The sequence below is a fragment of the Tachyglossus aculeatus genome, chromosome 27, assembly GCF_015852505.1.
Source record: "Tachyglossus aculeatus isolate mTacAcu1 chromosome 27, mTacAcu1.pri, whole genome shotgun sequence".
NCBI lineage: Eukaryota > Metazoa > Chordata > Mammalia > Monotremata > Tachyglossidae > Tachyglossus > Tachyglossus aculeatus.
Window position 1 is genome coordinate 4842817 of NC_052092.1, and position 25000 is coordinate 4867816.

A 25000-nucleotide genomic window follows, 5' to 3' on the forward strand; every position below is an offset into this window, starting at 1 on the left:
CATCATTATAATAAATACGAGTGAACGAATGAGCGGCTGTGTGTGTCTGTGTCCCTGCTTGCCATATCGGTAGCCTGGGGTCCACCAGTCGGTGGGATTTATTGTCAATAAATCAATCGTGTTTATTGAGCAGTTACTATGTGTAGAGCACTGTTCTGTTTGGGAAAGTACCCTAGAGCAATATAATGATGATAATGATAATAATAGTATTTGTTAAGCTCTTACTATGTGCCTCTCCCCCTTGTCCCCCTCTCCATCCCGCCATCTTACCTCCTTCCCTTCCCCACAGCACCTGTATATATGTATATATGTTTGTACATATTTATTACTCTATTTATTTATTTAACTTGTACATATCTATTCTATTTCTTTTATTTTGTTAGTATGTTTGGTTTTGTTCTCTGTCTCCCCCTTTTAGACTGTGAGCCCACTGTTGGGTAGGGACCGTCTCTATATGTTGCCAACTTGGACTTCCCAAGCGCTTAGTACAGTGCTCTGCACACAGTAAGCGCTCAATAAATACGATTGATTGATTGATTGATTGATTAATCGCTGGGGTAGAGACAAGATAATCGGGTTGGACACAATCCCCGTCCCCCACGGGGCTCGCAGGCTTCATCCCCATTTTACAGAGGAGGGAACTGAAAGGCAGAGAAGCGAAGTGGCTTGCCCAAGGTCACACAGCATTCTTCATTCATTCATTCCATCGTATTTAGTGAGCGCTTACTGTGTGCAGAGCCCTGTACTAAGCGCTTGGGCCTCGTCGGAAGAAGCTTCACTCTTTTACTCTTACAAATCTATTGTATTTATTTTATTTTGTTAGTGTGTTTGGTTTTGTTTTCTGTCTCCCCCTTTTAGACTGTGAGCCCACTGTTGGGTAGGGACTGTCTCTAGATGTTGCCAACTTGTACTCCCCAAGCGCTTAGTACAGTGCTCTGCACACAGTAAGCGCTCAATAAATACGATTGATTGATTGATTGATTGAAGTACAAGTTGGCAACGTATAGAGACGATTCCTACCCAACAGTGGGCTCACAGTCTAGAAGGGGGAGACAGAGAACAAAACAGTACATATTAACGAGATAAAATAAATAGAATAAATATGTACAAATAAAATAGAGTAATAAATACGTACAGCAGACAATCAATCGTATTTATTGAGCGCTTACTGTGTGCAGAGCACTGTACTAAGCGCTTGAGAAGGACAAGTTGGCAACATCTAGAGACAGTCCCTACCCAACAGCGGGCTCACAGTCTAAAAGGGGAAGACAGAGAACAAAACCAAACATGCTAACAAAATAAAATAAATAGAATAGATATGTACAAGTAAAATAAATAAATAAATAGAGTAATAAATATGTACAAATGTGTACAAATATGTACAAACATATGTACAGACAAGTGGTGAAGCCGGGACTAGAACCCACATCCTCCAACTCCCAGGCCGGGGCTGTTGCCACAGTTTACTGAACGCTTCCTCAGTGCTCAGTTCCCTCCTCTGTAAAATGGGGATGAAGCCTTCGAGCCCCATGGGGGACGGGGATTGTGCCCAACCTGATTATCTTGTCTCTACCCCGGCGCTTAATCAATCAATCAATCAATCGTATTTATTGAGCGCAGGAGGGGGAGACAGGCTTAAAAATAACTGAGAGAGAGCAGCGTGGCTCAGTGGAAAGAGCCCGGGCTTTGGAGTCAGAGGTCATGGGTTCAAATCCTGCTCTGCCAATTGTCAGCTGTGTGACTGTGGGCAAGTCGCTTCACTTCTCTGGGCCTCAGTTCCCTCATCTGTAAAATGGGGATTAAAAACTGTGAGCCCCCCATGGGACAGCCTGATCACCTTGTAACCTCCCCAGCGCTTAGAACAGTGCTTTGCACGTAGTAAGCGCTTAAGAAATACCATAATTATTATTACTATTATTATTTGAGCCACCCTGGCCCTGGCTGGGACCCCCAGGAGGCTGGGGGGGGGCCTCCATTCAGCGCTTAGAACAGTGCTTGGCGCATAGTAAGTGCTTAACAAATACCATAATAATAATAATTATTATTCTTAGGCTGTGGGTCCAGATGGAAATGGAGATGGAGAAGCCCCTAGCCCATCCCTGGGGGGTGGGGGTTTCCCCGGGGCGAAATTGGGCCATGATTGCATTTAAAGATGGCATTTGTTAAGTGCTTACTATGTGCAAAGCACTGTTCAAAGTGCTGGGTGGGTGGGGGGGATACAAGGTGATCAGGTTGTCCCACGTGGGGCTCACAGCTTTCATTCCCATTTTACAGATGAGGGAACTGAGGCTCAGAGAAGTAAAGTGACTTGCCCAAGGTCACACAGCAGACACGTGGTGGAGCTGGGATTCGAACCCATGACCTCTGACTCCAAAGTCCGGGCTCTTTCCACTGAGCCACGCTGCTTCTCTAATGCCTGTTTTGCTGTCTGTCTCCCCCCTTGTAGACTGTGAGCCCGCTGTGGGCAGGGAGGGTCTCTCTTTGTTGCTGAATTGTCCTTCCCAAACGCTTAGTACAGTGCTCTGCGTACAGTAAGTGCTCAATAAATACGAATGAATGAATGAATGATGCCTGTTACATGTTTTGCTGTCTGTCTCCCCAATTCTAGACTGTGACCCCGCTGTGGGCAGGGAGGGTCTCTCTTTGTTGCTGAATTGTCCTTCCCAAGCGCTTAGTACAGTGCTCTGCACACAGTAAGCGCTCAATAAATACGATTAAATGAATGAATGATGCCTGTTACATGTTTTGCTGTCTGTCTCCCCCCTTCTAGACTGTGAGCCCGCTGTGGGCAGGGAGGGTCTCTCTTTGTTGCTGAATTGTCCTTCCCGAGCGCTTAGTACAGTGCTCTGCACACAGTAAGTGCTCAATAAATACGATAGAATGAATGAATGAATGAATGTGGAAAGAGCACTGTACTGAGCCTAGGTAATTAATTAATTAATGATGGCACTTGTTAAGCGCTTACGATGTGCAAAGCACTGTTCTAAGCGCTGGGGAGGATACGAGGTGATCACGTTGTCCCACGTGGGGCTCACGGTCTTAATCCCCATTTTACAGATGAGGGCACTGAGGCTCAGAGAAGTTAAGTAATAATAATGATGGGATTTGTTAAGCGCTTTCTATGTGCAAAGCACTGTTCTAAGCGCTGGGGAGGATACGAGGTGATCACGTTGTCCCACGTGGGGCTCACGGTCTTAATCCCATTTTACAGATGAGGGAACTGAGGCTCAGAGAAGTTAAGTAATAATAATGATGGGATTTGTTAAGCGCTTACTATGTGCAAAGCACTGTCTAAGCTCTGGGTGACTTGCCCAGAGTCACACAGCAGGCATGTGGGGGAGGCGGGATTAGAACCCACGACCTCTGACTCCCAAGGCCGTGCTCTTTCCACTGAGCTACGCTGCTTCTCTAATAATAATTAGATAATTATATATAATAATAATTTTATTATAATGGTGTTTTGTTAAGCGCTTACTATGTGCCAAGCACACGTCCCCTGTCCACAGTGAGTTCAGAGACTGGGGGGAGGCGGATGTTAGGCAGCACAGAAGGGAGGGAGAGAAGAGGACAGTAGAGAGGCAGCGTGGCTCAGTGGAAAGAGCCCGGGCTTTGGAGTCAGAGGTCATGGGTTCAAATCCCTGCTCCACCACTTGTCAGCTGTGTGACTTTGGGCAAGTCACTTCGCTTCTCTGGGCCTCAGTTCCCTCATCTGTAAAATGGGGATGAAGACTGAGCCCCACGTGGGACAGCCTGATCACCTTGTATCTACCCCAGTGCTTAGAACAGTGCTTGGCACATAGTAAGCGCATAACAAATACCAACATTTGCTCACTTTGGCCACTTTGGGCAAGTCACTTCACTTCTCTGTGCCTCAGTTACCTCATCTGTAAAATGGGGATGAAGACTGTGAGCCCCCCTGGGATGACCTGATCACCTTGTAACCTCCCCTGCACTTAGAACAGTGCTTTGCACACAGTAAGCGCTTAATAAATGCCATCATTATTATTATTATTATTACTAAGCTCACCTCCTCCAGGAGGCCTTCCCAGACTGAGCCCCTTCCTTCCTCTCCCCCAGTCCCCCTCTGCATCCCCCCCATCTTACCTCCTTCTCTTCCCCACAGCACCTATATATATGTATATATGTTTGTACATATTTGTTACTCTATTTATTTATTTTACTTGTACATATCTATTCTATTTATTTTATTTTGTTAGTATGTTTGGTTTTGTTCTCTGTCTCCCCCTTTTAGACTGTGAGCCCACTGTTGGGTAGGGACTGTCTCTATATGCTGCCAACTTGTACTTCCCAAGCGCTTAGTACAGTGCTCTGCACACAGTAAGCACTCAAAAAATATGATTGATTGATTGATTGATTAAGGGCTTGCTCTGTGAGCCCGTTGTTGGGCAGGGACCGTCTCTATATGTTGCCAACTTGTACTTCCCAAGCGCTTAGTACAGTGCTCTGCAGCCTCTCTCTCTCTGTTTCTCTGTCTCTGTTTTTTTTAATGGCATTTATTAAGCGCTTACTATGTGCAAAGCACTGTTCTAAGCGCTGGGGAAGTTACAGGGTGATCAGGTTGTCCCACGCGGGGCTCACCAGTTTACAGATGAGGCAAATGAGGCCCAGAGAAGTGAAGTGACTTGCCCAAAGTCACACAGCTGACAAGTGGCAGAGCTGGGATTTGAACCCATGACCTCTGACTCCAAAGCCCATGCTCTTTTCATTGAGCCACGCTGCTGTTTCCCTGTTTGTCTCTGTTTCTCTTTCTGTCTCTGCCTATTTGTCTCTCTCTCTGTCTCTGTTTCTCTTCCTCCCTTCAAGGCCCTACTGAGAGCTCACCTCCTCCAGGAGGCCTTCCCAGACTGAGCCCCTTCCTTCCTCTCCCCCTCATCCCCCTCTCCATGCCCCCCATCTTACCTCCTTCCCTTCCCCACAGCACCTGTATATATGTACATATGTTTGTACATATTTTTTACTCTATTTATTTATTTATTTATTTTACTTGTACATATCTATTCTATTTATTTTATTTTGTTAGCATGTTTGGTTTTGTTCTCTGTCTCCCCCTTTTAGACTGTGAGCCCACTGTTGGGTAGGGACCGTCTCTAATGTTGCCAACTTGTACTTCCCAAGCGCTTAGTCCAGTGCTCTGCACACAGTAAGCGCTCAATAAATACGATTGATGATGATGATGATGATACGAGGTAATCAGGTTGCCCCACATGGGGCTCGCAGTCTTTATCCCATTTTACAGACGAGGTAACAGGCCCAGAGAAGTGAAGCAACTTGCCCAAAGTCACACAGCTGACAAGTGGCAGCACCGGGATTAGAACCCACGACCTCTGAATCCCAAACCCGGGCTCTTTCCACCGAGGCCGGCCCTGGGAGTCAGAAGGACCCGGGTTCTCGTTCCGCCTCCACCCCTTGTCGGCTGTGCGACCTCGGGCGAGCGACTTCACGCTTTCTAGACTGTGAGCCCGCTGTTGGGTAGGGCCCGTCTCTCTATGTTGCCAACTTGTACTTCCCCAGCGCTTAGTACAGTGCCCTGCACACAGTAAGCGCTCTCTAAATATGATTGATTGATTGATTCACTTCTCTGGGCCTCAGCTCCCTCATCCGTAGAGTGGGGATGAAGACCGCGAGCCCCGCGCGGGACAGGGACCGTGTCCAACCCGCTCGGTGCTTAGTACAGTGATTGACGCGCAGTCGGCACCCCGCGGATGTCGTTCTTGCTATTATTCAGGTGTGCCCACGTTGGCCGTGTGTCAGTCCTCAGGCCTGCGTGCCCGTGTGCCTGTGGGCGGGTATGTGTGTGGCCCGCGTGCAGGCGTGTGAGGTCACAGGCGTGTGAGATGAGCTCCCTGCCTCAGCATCCCCTCCTCCCCCCGCCCGCCGCCCGCCACTTCTCTCCAAAACGAGAAGCAGAAGTGAAGTCCCCGGGTGGGGGGGTTGGGCCGCGCCCCTTCCTGTCCCCGCCCCTTGCCCAGCTTGCCCAGCTCGCCCAGTTCGCCCAGTTCGCCCGCCTGCTGGTCTGCCCCCGGGAGCGGGCCCGGCGGGGATCCCCAGGCCCGGACGGTCGGCGGGGCCGGCGCCTCTGGGCCGCCATCCGAGTGACCTGCCTTCTCCCTTGGGTGCCACCCGCTGCCCACCGCCTCCTCCGGCCCCGCGGGCACAGGCCCCAAGATGGTCAGGTAAGGGGGTGGGGGGCCGGAGTTGGGGCCGGGGGATGGAGGGCCGGGGGGGGGACAGGGCAGGGACCCCAGGGCGGCGTTAGGAGGCATCATCATCATCATCAATCATATTTATTGAGCGCTTACTATGTGCAGAGCACTGGACGAAGCGCTTGGGAAGTACAAATTGGGTAGGGGCAGAGAGCCCAGGGCAGGGACTCCTACAGTGGGCGGCCTGTACGCAGGAGGAACTTAATAAACAGCCTTTTAGACTGTGAGCCCACTGTTGGGTAGGGACTGTCTCTATACGTTGCCAATTTGTACTTCCCAAGCGCGTAGTCCAGTGCTCTGCACAGAGTAAGCGCTCAATAAATATGATTGATGATAATAAACACTACCATTATCGCTACCTCAACGAGGACAGGGACAGGAGGCAGGTAGGAGAGGCCAAGTGGAGATTCAGAGAGACGGGGCACGGGACTGCCCGACGATCTACACCCAGTAACAACTTAATAAACACCACGACTATTCCTTCTCTTACTACTTCCACCCAAGCGCTTAGTACAGTGCTCTGCACAGAGTAAGCGCTCAATAAATATGATTGATGATAATAAACACTACCATTATCGCTACCTCAACGAGGACAGGGACAGGAGGCAGGTAGGAGAGGCCAAGTGGAGATTCAGAGAGACGGGGCAGGGGGCCGCCCGGCGATCTACACCCAGTAACAACTTAATAAACACCACGACTATTCCTTCTCTTACTACTTCCACCCCAGCGCTTAGTACAGTGCCCGGCCCATAGTAAACGCTTAACAAATGCCGTCGTTATTATTACTGTTATATGAGGGACAGGGACTGTGTCCAACCTGATTTGCCTGTATCCACCCCAGCGCTTAGTACAGTGCCCGGCCCATAGTAAACGCTTAACAAATGCCGTCGTTATTATTACTGTTATATGAGGGACAGGGACTGTGTCCAACCTGATTTGCCTGTATCCACCCCAGCGCTTAGTACAGTGCCCGGCACATAGTAAGTGCTTAACAAATGCCATCATTATTATTACTATTATGAGGGACAGGGACTGTGTCCAACCTGATTTGCCTGTATCCACCCCAGCGCTTAGTACAGTGCCCAGCACATAGTAAGCGCTTAACAAATGCCATCATTATTATTACTATTATGAGGGACAGGGACTGTGTCCAACCTGATTTGCCTGTATTCACCCCAGCGCTTAGTACAGTGCCCAGCACATAGTAAGCGCTTAACAAATGCCATCATTATTATTATTATTACTTCTAGACCGTGAGCCCGCTGTTGGGTAGGGGCCGTCGCTATGTGCTGCCAACTTGGACTTCCCAAGCGCTTAGGGCAGTGCTCTGCACACAGTAAGCGCTCAATAAATCCGATTGAATGAATGAATACAGCCTTTGGAGTCAGAGGTCATGGGTTCAAAGCCCGGCTCCGCCAACTGTCAGCTGTGTGACTTTGGGCAAGTCACTTCTCTGTGCCTCAGTGACCTCATCTGTAAAATGGGGATTGAGACTGTGAGCCCCACGTGGGACAACCTGATCACCGTGTAACCTCCCCAGCGCTTAGAACAGTGCCTTTGCACATAGTAAGCGCTTAATAAATGCCATTATTATTATTATTATTATTACCTCCCTGGGGCCGGGGTGAGGAGCCATTCATTCATTCAGTCGTATTGATTGAGCACTTACTGTGCGCAGAGCGCTGGACTAAGCGCTTAGTACACTTAAGGGCAGGGACGGGGCGGCGGGTAGGGAGCCGAGGTCAGGGAATAGTACGGTCAGGGGTCTTCACCCAGGGAGAACTTAATAAATCTTCCCAAGCGCTCAGTCCAGTGCTCTGCACACAGTAAGCGCTCAATAAATATGATTGAATGAATGAATTGAATGAATTCAGCGCTTAGAACAGTGCTTTGCACATAGTAAGCGCTTAATAAATGCCATTATTATTATTATTATTATAATTATTATAAATACCACCCCTCTACGGCTACTTCCACTAGTACTAGTCCCCCTTCTAGACTGTGAGCCCGCTGTTGGGTAGGGACTGTCTCTATGTGTTGCCGACTTGTACTTCCCAAGCGCTTAGTACAATGCTCTGCACACAGTAAGCGCTCAATAAATACGATTGATTGATTGATTAGTACTGCTTCTCCAGGGGCAGGGCCCAGGATGGCCAAAGGGGCAGGGACGGGGACCGGTCAGGAGCCGGAGGGGGACGAGGGTCGAAGGCTGGGGAGGACGGAAGGTCCGGCGGGGCCTGAGGGTCGGGGGCCTCTATGTGTTGCCGACTTGGACTTCCCAAGCGCTTAGTCCAGTGCTCTGCACACAGTAAGCGCTCAATAAACCATCATCATCATCATCAATCGTATTTATTGAGCGCTTACTATGTGCCGAGCACTGGACTAAGCACTTGGGAAGGACAAATTGGCAACATATAGAGACAGTCCCTACCCGACAGTGGGCTCACAGCCTAAAAGGGGGAGACAGAGAACAAAACCAAACACGCTAACAAAATAAAATAAATAGAATAGATATGTACAAGTAAAATAAATAAATAAATAGAGTAATAAATATGTACAAACATATATACAAAACATATTAACAAGATAAAATAAATAGAATAAATATGTACAAATAAAATAAATGGGGTAATAAATACATACAGCAGACAATCAATCGTATTTATTGAGCGCTTACTGTGTGCAGAGCACTGTACTAAGCGCTTGGGAAGGACAAGTTGGCAACATCTAGAGACAGTCCCTACCCAACAGTGGGCTCACAGTCTAAAAGGGGGAGACAGAGAACAAAACCAAACATACTAACAAAATAAAATAAATAGAATAGATATGTACAAGTAAAATAAATAGAGTAATAAATATGCACAAACATATATACAGGTGCTGTGGGGAAGGGAAGGAGGTAAGATGGGGGGGATGGAGAGGGGGACAAGGGGGAGAGGAAGGAAGGGGCTGAGTGTGGGAAGGCCTCCTGGAGGAGGTGAGCTCTCAGTAGGGCCTTGAAGGGAGGAAGAGAGCGAGCTTGGCAGATGGGCAGAGGGATTGGGGGCATTCCGGGCCCGGGGGATGACGTGGGCCGGGGGTCGATGGCGGGACAGGCGAGAATGAGGTACGGTGAGGATGGAGGGTCCGGTGGGGCCTGAGGGTCGGGGGTCTTTCCCGGCAGGTGGTTTCACCGGGACCTGAGCGGGCTGGACGCCGAGACGCTGCTCAAAGGCCGGGGCGTCCACGGGAGCTTCCTGGCCCGTCCGAGCCGCAAGAACCAGGGCGACTTCTCCCTGTCCGTCAGGTCGGTGACCCCGCCCGGACCCCCAAATCCCGCCTCACTTCCCTGTCCGGTCCCCCTGCCTCGATGTCTCACCTCCCTGCCCCATTCCCCTCCGGCCCCGTAGCCAGGGGGTCACCGGCCACGCGGCCCACCGCTTCACCGCCCGCCTCCGCTCTCCGGGGAACGCTCCCTCGGCGGCGGGCGCTGTACTGACCGCTTGGGAAGGGGCCTACAGAATAAAAATAATAATAATGATGGCATTTGTTAAGTGCTTACTATGTGCCAAGCACTGTTCTAAGCGCTGGAGGGGGATGCAAGGTGATCAGGTTGGCCCACGTGGGGCTCACAGTCTTCATCCCCATTTTCCAGATGAGGGAACTGAGGCGCAGAGAAGTGAAGTGACTTGCCCAAGGTCACACAGCAGACACGTGGAGGAGCTGGAATTCGAACCCGCAACCTCTGACTCCAAAGCCCGAGCTCTTTCCACTGCGCCACGCTGCTTCTCTAAAAAATAAATGGGTAATACAAGGCAGTCAGTTTAAGCAGCAGCAACAGGGTTTGGTGGAGAGAGCCCGGGCCTGGGTGTCTAATCATCATCAATCGTATTTATTGAGCGCTTACTATGTGCAGAGCGCATCCCGGCTCCACCCCATAATCATGATAATAATGGTATTTATTAAGCGCTTCCTCTGTGCCAAGCACTGTTCTTTTAGACTGTGAGCCCACTGTTGGGTAGGGACTGTCCCTAGATGTTGCCAACTTGGACTTCCCAAGCGCTTAGTACAGTGCTCTGCACACAGTAAGCGCTCAATAAATACGATTGATGATGATGATGATGATACGAGGGAGTCAGTTTGTCCCACGTGAGGCGCAGAGTCGTAGTCCCCTTTTACGGATGAGGTAACTGAGGCCCAGAGAAGTGAAGCGACTGGCCCGAAGTCACGCAGCTGACAAGCGGCGGAGCCGGGATTCGAACCCGTGATCTCTGACTCCCAAGCCCGGGGCCCTTTCTGCTAAGCCACGCGGCTCCGTACGTCGGCTGTGTGACCTTGGGAAAGTCACTTCACTTCTCTGGGCCTCGGTGACCTCGTCTGGAAAATGGGGATTAAGACTGTGAGTCCTGTGTGGGACCGGGACTGTGTCCAACCCAACTACTTTTATCTCCCCCAGCGCTTAGTACAGTTCTTAGCACATAATAAGTGCTTAATGAGTACCACAGTTAATCGTTATTATTGCCTTTTATCTACCCCAGCGCTTAGAACAGTGCTTGGCACATAGTAAGTGCTTAATAAGTACCATAGTTAGTCATTATTATTGCCTTTTATCTAAGCGCTTAGTTCAGTGCTTGATACATAATAAGTGCTTAATAAGTACCATAGTTAATAATTATTATTACCTGTATCTACCCCAGCGCTTAGTACAGTGCTTGGCACATAGTAAGTGCTTAATAAGTACCCTAGTCATTATTATTGCCTTTTATCTACCCCAGCGCTTAGTACAGTGCTCGGCACATAGTAAGTGCTTAATAAGTACCATAGTTAATAAGTATTATTACCGTGTATCTACCCCAGAGCTTAGTACAGTGCTTGGCACATAGTAAGTGCTTAATAAGTACCCTAGTCATTATTATTGACTTTTATCTACCCCAGCGCTTAGTACAGTGCTCGGCACATAGTAAGTGCTTAATAAGTACCATAGTTAATAAGTATTATTACCGTGTATCTACCCCAGAGCTTAGTACAGTGCTTGGCACATAGTAAGTGCTTAATAAGTACCCTAGTCATTATTATTGCCTTTTATCTACCCCAGCGCTTAGTACAGTGCTCGGCACATAGTAAGTGCTTAATAAGTACCATAGTTATTATTAGCTTGTATCTACCCCCACACTTAGTACAACGTCTGGCACATAGTAAGCGCTTAACAAATACCACAATTACTATTATTGTTAGTCCCCCGTCTGCCCGCCACCCGCAACCCCTATATTTAGCTTTATTTCTTCATTTAGCTTTATTTATATTTTATTTATTTAGACAGCTTTATTTCTCTTTGATCCGACGACTTGACACCCGCCCACGTGTTTTGCTGAGCCCGCTGTCGGGTAGGGACCGTCTCTATACGTTGCCAACTTGGACTTCCCAAGCGCTTAGTCCAGTGCTCTGCACACAGTAAGCGCTCAATAAATACTACTGAATGAATGAATGAATCATTAACAAAATAAATAGAATAGTAATTAGAATAGAATAGCCACTTCTCTGGGCCTCAGTTCCCTCATCTGTAAAATGGGTATTAAAAGATTGTGAGCCCCCCGTGGGACAACCTGATCACCTTATAATCTCCCCGGCACTTAGAACAGTGCTTCGAACATAGTAAGTGCTTAAGAAATGCCATTATTATTATTATTATTGTTATTATTATTACTTCACTTTTCTGGGCCTCAGTTCCCTCATTCATTCATTCATTCATTCAATCCCTCATCTGTAAAATGGGGATGAAGACTGTGAGCCCCCACCCCGTGGAACAACCTGATCACCTTGTAACCTCCCTGGCGCTTAGAGCAGTGATTTGCACATAGTAAGCGCTTAATAAATGCCATTATTATCATCATCATCATCATCATCAATCGTATTTATTGAGCGCTTACTATGTGCAGAGCACTGTACTAAGCGCTTGGGAAGTACAAATTGGCAACATATAGAGACAGTCCCTACCCAACAGTGGGCTCACAGTCTTATTATAAATAATAGCATAGAATAGAATAGCCATTTCTAATACACCGGCCGGTGTCCGTCACGCCGGCTCCGTGTCCGCCACTCCAGCCCCATGCCCACCATTCGTTCATTGTCGTATTTATTCAATCAATCAATCAATCGTATTTATTGAGTGCTTACTCTGTGCAGAGCACTGTACTAAGCGCTTGGGAAGTACAAATTGGCAACACATAGAGACAGTCCCTACCCAACAGTGGGCTCACAGTCTAAAAGGGGGAGACAAGAGAACAGAACCAAACATACCAACAAAATAAAATAAATAGGATAGAAATGTACAAGTAAAATAAATAAATAAATAGAGTAATAAATATGTACAACTATATATACATATATGCAGGTGCTGTGGGGAAGGGAAGGAGGTAAGATGGGGGGATGGAGAGGGGGACGAGGGGGAGAGGAAGGAAGGGGCTCAGCCTGGGAAGGCCTCCTGGAGGAATGCTTACTGTGTGCAGAGCACTGTTCTAAGCGCCTGTACTAACCACAACCAGTCCCCTGGCCACCAGACTGGCCCCGTGTCCACCGCACTAGCCCCGCATCCGCCACGCCGGTCCCCTAACCACCACCCCGGCCCCGTGGCCATCACGCCGGCCGGCCCCACGTCCACCACGCCGGTCCCCTGCTCGCCACGCGTCGCCCACGCCCACCCCGCCGCCCTTTTACCCGCAGGGTGGGTGACCAGGTGACCCACATCCGGATCCAGAACTCGGGCGATTTCTACGACCTTTATGGGGGGGAGAAATTTGCGACGCTGACGGAGCTGGTGGAGTTCTACACGCAGCAGCAGGGCGTCCTCCAGGACCGCGACGGGACCATCATCCATCTCAAATACCCGCTCAACTGCTCCGACCCCACCAGCGAGAGGTGAGGGCCGCCCACCCGCCTCGGCTCGCTTCAGCGCCCGCCGCCTGCTGAGCGCCGGGCCGGGTGTAGGACCATCAGGCCGGTCCCCGGCCCAGCCGGCCGAAGAGGAAGGGCGGGCGGGTGACGGATCCCCGTTTTACAGATGAGGAAACCGAGGCCGAGAGAAGCGAGGGGCCACGTCCGAGATCACGCAGGGAGGCCGGGCCTCGGGCTTCCATCTCCCGGCTCCCCCGGGGCCCGGGCTCATCCCCATCCCCGGCTGAGCCGTTCCTTCGGAAAAAGTCAGGGGGCCGGGACCTTTTCCCAAAACCGGAGCGGAGAGCCGGGGTGGGGAGGGTGGTCTCACCATCACTGGACTCGCCCACCCTCTGTCCCCCACTGTCACCGTCCCTTCTTTCCCAGGATTGCCCCCTGACATCTCCCCTTCCCCTGTGGTCTCCTCCCCCGAGCGGCGAGGCTCTCCGTCCGTCCGTCAGCGATAAGTCCGAGCACAGGGGGGCTGGTGTGAGCAGAGGGTTAAGTTGGGCGCCTACTTTGTGGTGAGCACTGTGCCGGGGGTCTGTTGGGTTCAGGGGACCCTCCCGGGCCCTTTAGAAGCAGATAGAGCCAGCCCCAGCCCTTGAGGACCCCCCAGTCAGGGCCCAGGGCAGAGGCGATGATGACTGGGCTGGGAATGGGTTTGACCCCTGACCCCTAGTGCCAGGCCTCCCCTCACCTGCCTTCCCCTCCACATTCATTCATTCAATCGTATTTATTGAGCGCTGACTGTGTGCAGAGCACTGTACTAAGCGCTTGGGAAGTACAAGTTGGCAACATAGAGAGACGGACCCTACCCGACAGTGGGCTCACAGTCTAGAAGGGGGAGATGACTTCCTGCCGCTCCCTTCCCCAGCTCCTGGGGCTCGGATTCCGGCCTGCTATGTGTCATAGACAGGCTGAACCCCACAAAGGCAGTATCATTAACAGAACCTTAAAAACCAGGATTTCCTCGGGTGAAACCCGGGTGAACGAAGAAACTGAGGCAGGAAGGGACCCCGGGGCTGGGGCCAGGCCTTTTCTCCTTCCTGCGCTTTAGTTAGGCCACCATCCCTTCCCTTTCCCTGGTGATGGTTCTTGGAAACCATCCCAACTTGTACTTCCCAAGCGCTTAGTCCAGTGCTCTGCACACAGCAAGTGCTCAATAAGTACGACTGTGATTGAAGACGCTAAAAAATCCCCACTTTGGTCTTTTTCCCCGTTACAGCCGGCTGCCCCTCCCTTCCCCCCTGCCAGTCACCGTGGGTCCCTTGGTCAAGTGAGACCAAGGGGAAAGGGCCGGCCTGGAAATCTGTGTCCCCCTCTTCATTTCCCAACCCGGGGGACACTGGCATCCCCTGGTCTGCTCTCCTACTGATTTTTCTCCCCCCACCACCGCTCCCTCGCGAGCTGGTTGCCTGGACGTTGGTCAGAGGCCGGTATTTACATGGAGACTTCCTCATCCCGGCGGGGACTCTGACCCTCGGCCCTGTGGTGTGGGGGCGGTCGGGTTAGGGGGATGGCTCCGGCCTTTTCATAGAGGGGCAGGGTCCGAAGGCAGATGCGGGACAGGGCAGGACCAGACCAGGGCAATGTTGCCAACTGGTACTTCCCAAGCGCTTAGTACAGTGCTCTGCACTCAGTAAGCGCTCAATAAATACGATTGATGATGATGATGAAGGAGCCAGTCCAGGTCGACAGGGAAGGCCGAGGGCCCGGACCGGCTCTGCTCAGTGGTGGAGTCAGGGTTGCGGGGGACAGCAGGGTGTGGGGGTGGGGGGGTCTGGGCTCCCCCGTTCCTGCGGTTGGAAAAAGCACCCCCCCCCCGGCCCGGTCCCCAGGCTGAGGAAACCTCACTTCTCACTCTCTCTGGGACCTTTTTCCATCACGTGTTTTCCTGTGGGGCTGGGTAGCGCGGGGTTAACCGTTTCCTCCCGGGAAGGGGGGCTGGGTGGAGGGGAAGGGGGGGCCGGGGGGGACGGTTCCAGTTCTGCTTTCTCGTCTGTCCGTCTGTCCGGCCCCCTTCCCGTGCCTGGCCCGGCCTGGGCGGAACCCGTCTCACCCGGCTCTGGCCCTGACTGAGGAGGGGGCCCATCTGCTATTGTCTCTCGTATCCCAGAGCTTCTCCCCTGAGGGACCCCCGAATCCCCCAACTCGCCCCGGTCCCCGGTCCGGGTCTTTCTCTGGCTTCCAGTGTCTGGATCTCCATCTTGGCTTGGCCTCTGAGTCTTTGATCGTCATCATCATCAATCGTATTTATTGAGCGCTTACTGCGTGCAGAGCACTGTACTAAGCGCTAGGGAAGTACAAGCTGGCAACATATAGAGACAGTCCCTACTCAACAGTGGGCTCACAGTCTAAAAGATGCGATTCTCTGTGATTCTTTGATGCGAGTCTCTGGGCCGTCGTCTTTGACGCGGGTCTCTGAGCCTGGGGATCTGCCTCTGCGCTCTCTGTCTTTCTTGGCCTTGCCCCTCTCGGGTCTCTGGGTCTTGGTATTTCTCTCTCTCGGCCTGATCTCTGGATCTCTAACCCTCTCTTGGCCTTGCCACGGGCCTCTGGGTGTTGGTATTTCTCTCTCTCGGCCTGATCTCTGGATCTCTAACCCTCTCTTGGCCTTGCCACGGGCCTCTGGGTGTTGGTATTTCTCTCTCTCGACCTGGTCTCTGGATCTCTAACCCTCTCTTGGCCTTGCCACGGGTCTCTGGGTCTTGGTATCTCTCTCTCTCGGCCTGGTCTCTGGATCTCTAACCCTCTCTTGGCCTTGCCACGGGTCTCTGGGTGTTGGTATTTCTCTCTCTCGGCCTGATCTCTGGATCTCTAACCCTCTCTTGGCCTTGCCACGGGTCTCTGGGTGTTGGTATTTCTCTCTCTCGGCCTGATCTCTGGATCTCTGACCCTCTCTTGGCCTTGCCACGGGTCTCTGGGTCTTGGTATCTCTCTCTCTCGGCCTGATCTCTGGATCTCTAACCCTCTCTTGGCCTTTCCACGGGTCTCTGGGTGTTGGTATTTCTCCCTTTCAGCCTCATCTCTGCACCTCTGTATCTCTAACTCCCTCCCTCGCTTGGCCTTGCTCAGGTTTCTGGGTCTTGGTATTTCTCTCGACCTTGTCTCCGGGGCTGTGGAGCTCTGCCTCTAGCCCTTGGGCCTCCCTCTCCATCTCTGGCCTCTGGATCTGGTCATCATCTCTGTATCTGGGTCTCTGTTTCACCTCTGGGTCTCTGTCTCTAGGTCGCTTATCTCTGGGGACTCTGTTACTAGTTTCTGTCTCTGGCTCCCTGTCTCTGCAGTCTGGGTGTCTGTGTCTCGGGGTGTCTGCTGTCCCCTCCAGGTTCCCCTTTACTCTTGTGCCCCAGAGGGTACCATGGCCACGTGTCTCTGGTTGGTGACTCTGTGTCTCGGTCTCTGTTTCTCTGTGTCTCTGGACATCTCTTTCTCAGTGTCTTTGGGTGTCCCTTTGTCTCTGGGAGTGTCCTATCTTCCAGCGGCCCTCGTGCTTCCGAAAATAATAACGTTAAGCGCTTAGTATGTGCCAAGCACTGTCTCTGGACCCTCCAGGTCCCCCTTTACTCTTGTGCCCCAGAGGGTACCATGGCCACGTGTCTCTGGTTGGTGACTCTGTGTCTCAGTCTCTGTTTTTCTCTGTGTCTCTGGGCATCTCTTTCTCTGTGTCTTTGGGTGTCCCTTTGTCTCTGGGAGTGTCCTATCTTCCAGCAGCCCCCGTGCTTCCGAAAATAATAATGTTGGTATCTGTTAAGCGCTTAGTATGTGCCAAGCACTGTTCTAAGCGCTGGGGGGATACAAGGTAATCAAGGTTGTGCCACGTGGGGCTCACAGTCTTAATCCCCATTTTCCATATGAGGGAACTGAGGCACAGAGAAGTGAAGTGGCTTGCCCAAAGCCACACAGCTGACAGGTGGCGGAGCTGGGATTTGAACCCATGATCTCTGACTCCCAAGCCTGGGCTCTTTCCACTGAGCCACGCCGCTTCTCGTGATAATACCACAGCCACATTCTCCGGTAGTCGTCTCTGTGTGCCTGGGTGTCTCTGTCTCTGGGGGCCTGGGGGGGTCTCTGTTTCTCTGGGAGTCTGCTGCCCCCTCCCCATCCCGCCCCTCCCTGTGCTCTCATGCTCCAGCTGGTAATAATAATGGTATTTAATGATGATGGTATTTGTTAAGCGCTTACTACGTGCCAAGCACCGGTCTAAGCGCTGGGTTAGATACCAGGTCATCAGGTTGTCCCACGTGGGGCTCACAGTCTTCGTCCCCATTTTACAGATGAGGTCACTGAGGCCCAGAGAAGTGAAGTGGCTTGCCCAAAGTCACCCAGCTGATAAGTGGCGGAGCCGGCATTAGAACCCACGGCCTCTGACTCCCAAGCCCGGGCTCTTTCCACCAAGCCATGCTCGCTTCCTATGTGCCTGGCACTGTACTAAGCACCGGGTTGGATACGAGCAAGGCGGATTGGACGCGGTCCCCGTCCCACGTGGAGCTCCCCATCTCAGTCCCCATTTTACCACGTGGCCTCGTGTCTCTGGTCTGTGTCTCTGGGCGTCTGCTGCCCCTCTCCGTGGCACCCCCCCGTGCTCCCGTGCCCCAGATGAAACCCCGGCCACGTGTCTCTGGGCATCTGCTGCCCCCTCAATGCCCCCCGTGCCCCAGATGGCACCACGGCCGCGTGTCTCTGGGTGTCTGGGTGGTCTCCCCCGCGCCACAACCCCCTCCATCCCGTGCTCTCGTGCCACAGATGGTACCACGGGCACATGTCGGGGGCCCAGGCGGAGGCCCTGCTGCAGGCCAAGGGGGAGTCGTGGACGTTCCTAGTGCGGGAGAGCCTCAGCCAGCCCGGAGACTTCGTGCTGTCCGTGCTCAGCGACCAGCCCAAGGCCGGCCCGGGCTCCCCCCTCAAGGTCACCCACATCAAGGTCATGTGCGAGGTGAGGGCCGGGCGGGGGCACCGGGGGGTTCCTGGCGGGCGGCGGGGCCCGCGAGCATCCGTGACCCGGGCTTCCGGCCCCCAGGGCGGCCGCTACACCGTGGGCGGTTCGGAGACCTTCGACAGCCTGACCGACCTGGTGGAGCACTTCAAGAGGACTCCCATCGAGGAGGCCTCGGGCGCCTTCGTCTACCTGCGCCAGGTGGGTTAGGGCCCGGCCCCTCCGGCCCCGGCGGCCCCTCCGGCCCGCTCTGACCCGTGCCCCGTTCCCGTCTTCCCGCCAGCCGTACTACGCCACGCGGGTGAACGCGGCCGACATCGAGAACCGCGTCCTGGAGCTGAACAAGAAACACGAGGCCCAGGAGACGGCCAAAGCCGGCTTCTGGGAGGAGTTTGAGGTTAGCGGGAGCGGCGGGATGGGGGGCGGCGGGGGGGATGGAGGGGCTTCTGGGGCTCCGCTCTTCACACTTGTCACACCAGCCCCGACTGGGGGGAAGCCTGCCACTCTGTTCCCCGACTCTGCCCACCTTCCTGCCCGTCTGCTGCCCGTCTTCTTAATGCTGTGCATGTAGCTTTCTTCCTATTTATTCTGATGACTCGACACCCGTCCACGTGTTCTGTTTTGTTGTCTGTCTCCCCCTTCTAGACTGTGAGCCCACTGTTGGGTAGGGACCGTCTCCGTATGTTGCCAACTTGGACTTCCCAAGCGCTTGGTACAGTGCTCTGCACACAGGAAGCGCTCAATAAAGATGAATGAATGAATCTGTCTGCCAGCCTGCTTGCCTGCCCATCTGCCAGCCTGTCAGCCTGCTTCTCTGTCTGCCCATCTGCCAGCCGGTTTGCCTTTCTGCCTATGTGCCCATCTGTCTATCTGCCTGCCAGTCTGTCTGCCCATCTGCCAACCTGTCTGCTGCCCATTCCTCTGCCATCAATCAATCAATCAATCAATCGTATTTGGGTGGGTGTTTGCCATCTGCCTGTCTGTCCACCTGTCTGCCCGCTCACCTGCTCACCCGCCTGCCAGGCTGTCCGTCTCTTCCGGCCACCGTCTCCGTCTGTCTCCGTGCCTCTCCCCGTCGCCTCCCTCTCCCCCACTAGCCCACGGTGGCCCGTGGCTGGCTCTGCGGGCCTGGCCGGGGTGGCCCCCGGCTCCAACCCGAGCCCCCCACGGCCCTCCCCATCTCGCCCCCCAACCCCAGAGCCTACAGAAGCAGGAGGTGAAGAACTTGTACGAGAGACAGGAAGGCCAGAGACCTGAGAACAAGGGGAAGAACCGCTACAAAAACATCCTCCCGTGTGAGTGGCTTTGTGTCTTGCCCGCCCCGCCCACCCTCGTTCCCCTCAGACCCCGAGGAGGGATCCCGGGGCATTCCGGGAATCCTGGCTCGGCCCCACTCGGCTGCACGTTGGGTTGGAGGGTGGGGCGTGAGCCTCAGTTTCCCTCCTGTGGGCACTGACGTGCAGGCCCGGCCGTTCAGTGGGTGGAGAGCTGTGCGCAGGACTCTTTGCCGGGAGTCTGTGTTGTGCAGGGCGCTGTGCTGGGCACCTGCTGTGTACAGAGCGCTGGACTGGACGCCCGCTCTGGGCAGGATGCTTTGCTGGGCCCTGGGCAGGGCGTATGCTAGGCATCTGTCGATCAACGAGCGGTATTTATTTGGCACCTACTGTGTGCGGAGCACTGTACCAATCGGGAGAGGTAGAAAGCAGGATAATAATAATAATGATGGCATTTATTAAGCGCTTACTATGTGCAAAGCGCTGGGGAGGTAACAAGGTGATCAGGTTGTCCCCCGGGGGGCTCACAGTCTTCACCCCCATTTTAGAGAAGAGGGAACTGAGGCGCAGAGAAGTGAAGTGACTTGCCCAAAGTCACCCAGCTGACAATCGGCAGAGCCGGGATTTGAACCCATGACCTCCGACTCCAAAGCCCGGGCTCTTTTCCACTGAGCCGCGCTGCTTCTCGGCTTCTCCGTGAGGATGCCTGCTCACGAGGAGCTTACCATCAAGCTGGGGAGACGGACGGAAAATAACGAACAAATAGGAGGAAGCCGGAGGAGTCCCAGAGCACAGTACGGAAAAAAAGTTTCGTGAGAGATTGGGAATGGAAGAGTGTTGAGGACGTAGTTAGGTGGGTGATGGAGAGAATTCATTCATTCCAGCGTATTATTGCGCGCTTACTGTGTGCAGAGCACTGTATTAGGTGCTTGGGAGAGGACAAGGTAACAGTAAGAAAGGAGGAGAAATGAATCAGAGGAAGACTCCCGGAGAAGATGAGATCTCAGAAGGCTTTTTTGTTGTCTGTCTCCTCCGTCTAGACCGTGAGCCCGTTGTTGGGTAGGGACCGTCTCCATAAGTTGCCAACTTGTATTTCCCAAGTGCTTAGTACAGCGCTCTGCACACAGTGAGCGCTCAATAAAGACGATTGAGCGAATGAATGAAGATGGAGAAATTAGGATCGGGCAGAGTTGAAGAGAGAGGCGATGCCAGGGCTGGAGAGAAGAAGGAGTGTGGCCTGGTGGAAAGCGCGCGGGCCTGGGAATCAGAGGACCCGGCCTCTAACCCACTTACCTGCTGTGTATGACCTTGGGCGGGTCACTTGTCTGGGCCTCAGTTCCCTCATCTGCAAAGTGGGGATTCAATCCCTGTTCTTCCTCCTATTTAGACTGTGAATCCCATGGTGGGGGGGACCCGATTACCCGTATCACCCCCAGCGTTCAGTACAGTGCTTGGCATAGAGTAAGCGCTTAACAAATGCCGTATTAGGAGGGAGGGAATGGGAACAGAAGCTACAACCGAGGGACGTTGTGGGAGAAGTGAATGGAGAGGGAGAGGGATATATGTAGATATATCTCTATATGTTGCCATATATAAGTTGCCATATATATCTATATGTTGCCAACTTGTGCTTCCCAAGCGCTTAGTACAGTGCTCTGCACACCGTAAGTGCTCAATAAATACGATTGGATGAATGAAGAAGATTAGAGCCAGCGGTCAGGAGTTTGGGTCTGATGGTACAGTGCCGTCTGCGTAGTAAGCGCTCAATAAATACCAACGGTTGATTGATGTGGCGAGGAACGGGCGGCCATTGGAGGTTATGTGCGTTGGTTGTGGGCAGGAAATATATCTGTTTGTTGTTTTATCGTACCCTCCCGAGCACCTAGTACAGTGCCGTACACACAGTAAGCACTCGATAATACGACCGAAATACGACCGAATCTGGAGGAGGGATGACGTGCGCGCAGACATGTTGTGGAAAAATCCTTTGAGCGGAAGCCTGAGGTTGAGACTGGGGAGGGGGGAGGCTGGAGACAGGAAGACAAGTGAGGACGCTCATACAGTAGTCAGAGTGGCAACTGTCTGGACCAGCTGGGGTGGCGGTTTGGTTGGAGAAGGAGGAGCCAGGAAATGGTAGGTCGGGAGTAGAAACCGCCAGATTAGCTGTGCCGGGCACCTACTACAAGGAGAGTGCCGAATTGGGCGTCCACTGTGGGCAGGGCACTGTATTGGACGCCCATGTTGTGTGCAGAACAGCGTGCTGTCGGCATTTAGGGATCGTACAGTAGGAGACCTGCTCTCTGCCCTTGCGACGAGTCCGGTGGAGGTGACAGTAGCTTTTGATTAATGATTAATGAGGCCTAGATTAATGAATATAGCAAGGGCTCAGAGATCAGGGCTAAAAGTGGAAGATGCAGGGAGATGTGTCAGTGATGCCGCACGGAAAGCTCAGGCCCTGGGTTCTAATCCCGGCTCTGCCAATTGCTTGCTGTGTGATCGGGGTCAAGTCGCTTGACTTCTCTGTGCCTCAGTTCTCCTGTTCTCCCTCCTACTTGGACCGCGACCGACCTAATGAATTTGTATCTACGCCAGCGCTTAGAACGGCGTTCGCCACGTAGTGCTTAACAAATACCATAAAAAAAAATAAATCAACTGGATAAATCCCAGAAGTCGAAGAAGGCAGCAGGATCAAGAATGAGGGGTTGAATCAGGGAAGGTCTCCCAGAGGAGGGGGCTTCGAAGCCGTGTTGGGTAGGGAACGTCTCTTATATGTTGCCAACTTGTACTTCCCAAGCGCTTAGTACGGTGCTCTGCACACAGTAAGCGCTCAATAAATACGATTGATTGACTGATCGATCATACCGTTACATTCATCGTAATAGTATCAGTCCATCAGTGGTATTTATTAAGCGCTTACTGCGTGCAGAGCGCTATACTGAGCTCTTGGAAGAGTACCATATGAGTTGGTGGACATATCTCCTGCCCACAAGGAGCTTAAAGTCTAGCGAATACGGTAATAATAATAATATTTGTGGTATTTGTGAAGTGCTTATTATGTGCAGAGCACTGTTCTAAGCGCAGGGTAAAGTACTATGTTCACAGAGTTGGTAGTTCTCTCAAGTGCTTGGTACGCGGAGTACGTAATAAGGACTCAATGAATATGATTGATTGAAGATGCTTACAGTCTAGGGTCTATAGTAATAATAATAATAATAATTGTGATATTTGCTCAGCACTTACAATGTGCCAAGCACATAGTTCTCCCAAGTGCTTGGTACGCGGAGCGCATAATAAGGACTCAATGAATATGATCGATTGAAGATGCTTACAGTCTAGAGTCTATAGTAATAATAATAATAATAATTGTGATATTTGCTCAGCACTTACAATGTGCCAAGTACATAGTTCTCCCAAGTGCTTGGTACGCAGAGCACGTAATAAGGACTCAATTAATATGATTGATTGAAGATGCTTACAGTCTAGAGTCTATAGTAATAATAATAATAATAATAATAATTGTGATATTTGCTCAGCACTTACAATGTGCCAAGCACATAGTTCTCCCAAGTGCTTGGTACGCAGAGCGCGTAATAAGGACTCAATGAATATGATCGATTGAAGATGCTTACAGTCTAGAGGCTATAGTAATAATAATAATAATAGTAATCGTGATATTTGCTCGGCACTTACTACGTGCCAAGCACTGTAGTAAGCACTGGGGTAGATACCAGTTAATCGGGTCGGACACAGTCCCTATCCCACAGTGGGTTCACAGGCAAACTGGGTAGAACCGGTCTCGAATCCCCATTTTACAGCCGGGGAAACTGAGGTTTGAGAAGTCCAAGGTTACACAGCAGGAAAGTGGTGGAGCTGGGATTAATCAATCAGTGGTGTTTATTGAGCGCTTACTATGTGCGGAGCACTGTACTAAGCACTTGAGAGAATTAACAGAATTAACAGCCATGTTCCCTGCCCATAATGAGCTTACAGTGCTCTCCATACAGTAGTCATTCAACAAAAACGGACTAAGCACTGTACTAAACACTTGGGAGGATAGAATACTATAAAAAGCTGTTAGACACGATGAGTATTAATTAGGGAAAGCAGGCTGGGGGGTTTTGATCTGCATCATCATCAATCGTATTTATTGAGCGCTTACTGTGTGCAGAGCACTGTACTAAGCGCTTGGGAAGTACAAATTGGCAACATATAGAGACAGTCCCTACCCAACAGTGGGCTCACGGTCTAAAATCTGCAGAATTTGGGCAGGGCCGGACAGGGAAGCATCCTGGCTTAGCGGCTAGAGCCCGGGCCTGGGGGTCTGAAGGGCCTGGGTTCTAATTCCGGCTCCACCACGTATCTGCTGTGTGACCTCGGGCACATCGCTTAACTTCTCTGGGCCTCCATTACCGTATCTGTGAAATGGGGATTAAGAATGTGACCCCCTGTGGGACAGGGACTGTGTCCAATTTACTTAATCTGTAGCTCTCCCGGAGTTTAGAACGGTGTTTGGAACATAGTAAGTGCTGTCATTATTACTCTTTTTATTATTAATAACGTCCAGGGAGGTTTGGGGGGGACTCTGGGGCCTGAGTTGGGGTGAGTATCGGCAAGGGAGGAGGCCTGGGGATGGGGGCCGGGGGCGCGGGTGCGAGGAGGCCGAGATGCGATGTCCCACCCGTCCCTCCATCTCTGGGCTACTTCCACTGACCAGGGCGGGTCTCCTCTGGACCGGGAGCTCTTTGTGGGCAGGGAACGTGTCTGTTTATCGTTCTGTTGTACTCTCCAGAGCGCTTAGGCCAGTGCTCTGCGCACAGTCAGCGCTCAATAAGTCTCGCCTTCCCCAGTCGACCACACACGAGTCGTCCTGCAAGGCCGAGACAGCAGCATTCCTGGGGCCGACTACATCAACGCTAATTACGTCAAGGTCAGAGCCCACGCCTGTCGGGGCGGCCTGGGTGGGGAGAGAGGGGTGTTTCCGGGGAGACGGGGTGCCCTCCAGGTGATGGGGGAGTTTCCAGGGAGACGGGTCCGGGCGATGGGGCCGTGTCTGGGGAGTCGGGGGTGGTGTCCAGTTGATGCAGTCCCCTGCAGGGAGGTGGGGGGGGTTGGTATTCAGATGATGAATCCTCATCTGGGAAGGTGGGGGGGTTGTATCCAGGTGACAGGGCACCGTTTCCACGGAGACGGGGTTGGTATCCAGGTGATGGGGCCGTAGCCGGGTGACAGCCCGGGATGGCCTAGTGGATAGAGCACGGACCTGGGAGCGAGAGAGATCTGGGTCCTAATCCTGGCCGCACCCCTCATCTGTTGGGTGACCTTGGGCGAATCACTTCGCTTCTCGGTGCCTCAGTTACCTCATCTGTAAAATAGGTGATCAGGTTGTCCCACGGGGACGGTCTTAATCCCCGTTTTCCAGCTGAGGGAACTGAGGCCCAGAGAAGTGAAGTGACTTGCCCAAAGTCGCACGGCTGACGAGTGGCGGAGCCGGGATTTGAGCCCATGACCTCTGACTCCAAAGCCTGGGCTCTTTCCACTGAGCCACTATGCTTCTCTATGTGAAGCCTGACAGGACCCCCCGCCTTACCTCCTTCCCCTCCCCACAGCACCTGTATATGTATATATGTTTGTATGTATTGATTACTCTATTTATT

The 25000-nt window shown here is 52.3% G+C and overlaps 1 protein-coding gene across 1 annotated transcript in view; it reads left to right on the top strand.

The window, feature by feature from the left end:
- PTPN6 (protein tyrosine phosphatase non-receptor type 6) overlaps positions 1–25000 on the top strand; it is a 34850-nt gene that overhangs the window by 2718 nt on the left and 7132 nt on the right. Inside the window, exons 2-9 of the mRNA XM_038768012.1 lie at positions 6179–6194; positions 9388–9510; positions 12924–13118; positions 17883–18072; positions 18157–18273; positions 18356–18469; positions 19271–19367; positions 24194–24273. Coding sequence (XP_038623940.1) covers positions 6187–6194; positions 9388–9510; positions 12924–13118; positions 17883–18072; positions 18157–18273; positions 18356–18469; positions 19271–19367; positions 24194–24273 — 924 coding nt within the window. The 5' untranslated portion in view covers positions 6179–6186. The remainder of the gene's footprint in view (positions 1–6178; positions 6195–9387; positions 9511–12923; positions 13119–17882; positions 18073–18156; positions 18274–18355; positions 18470–19270; positions 19368–24193; positions 24274–25000) is intronic.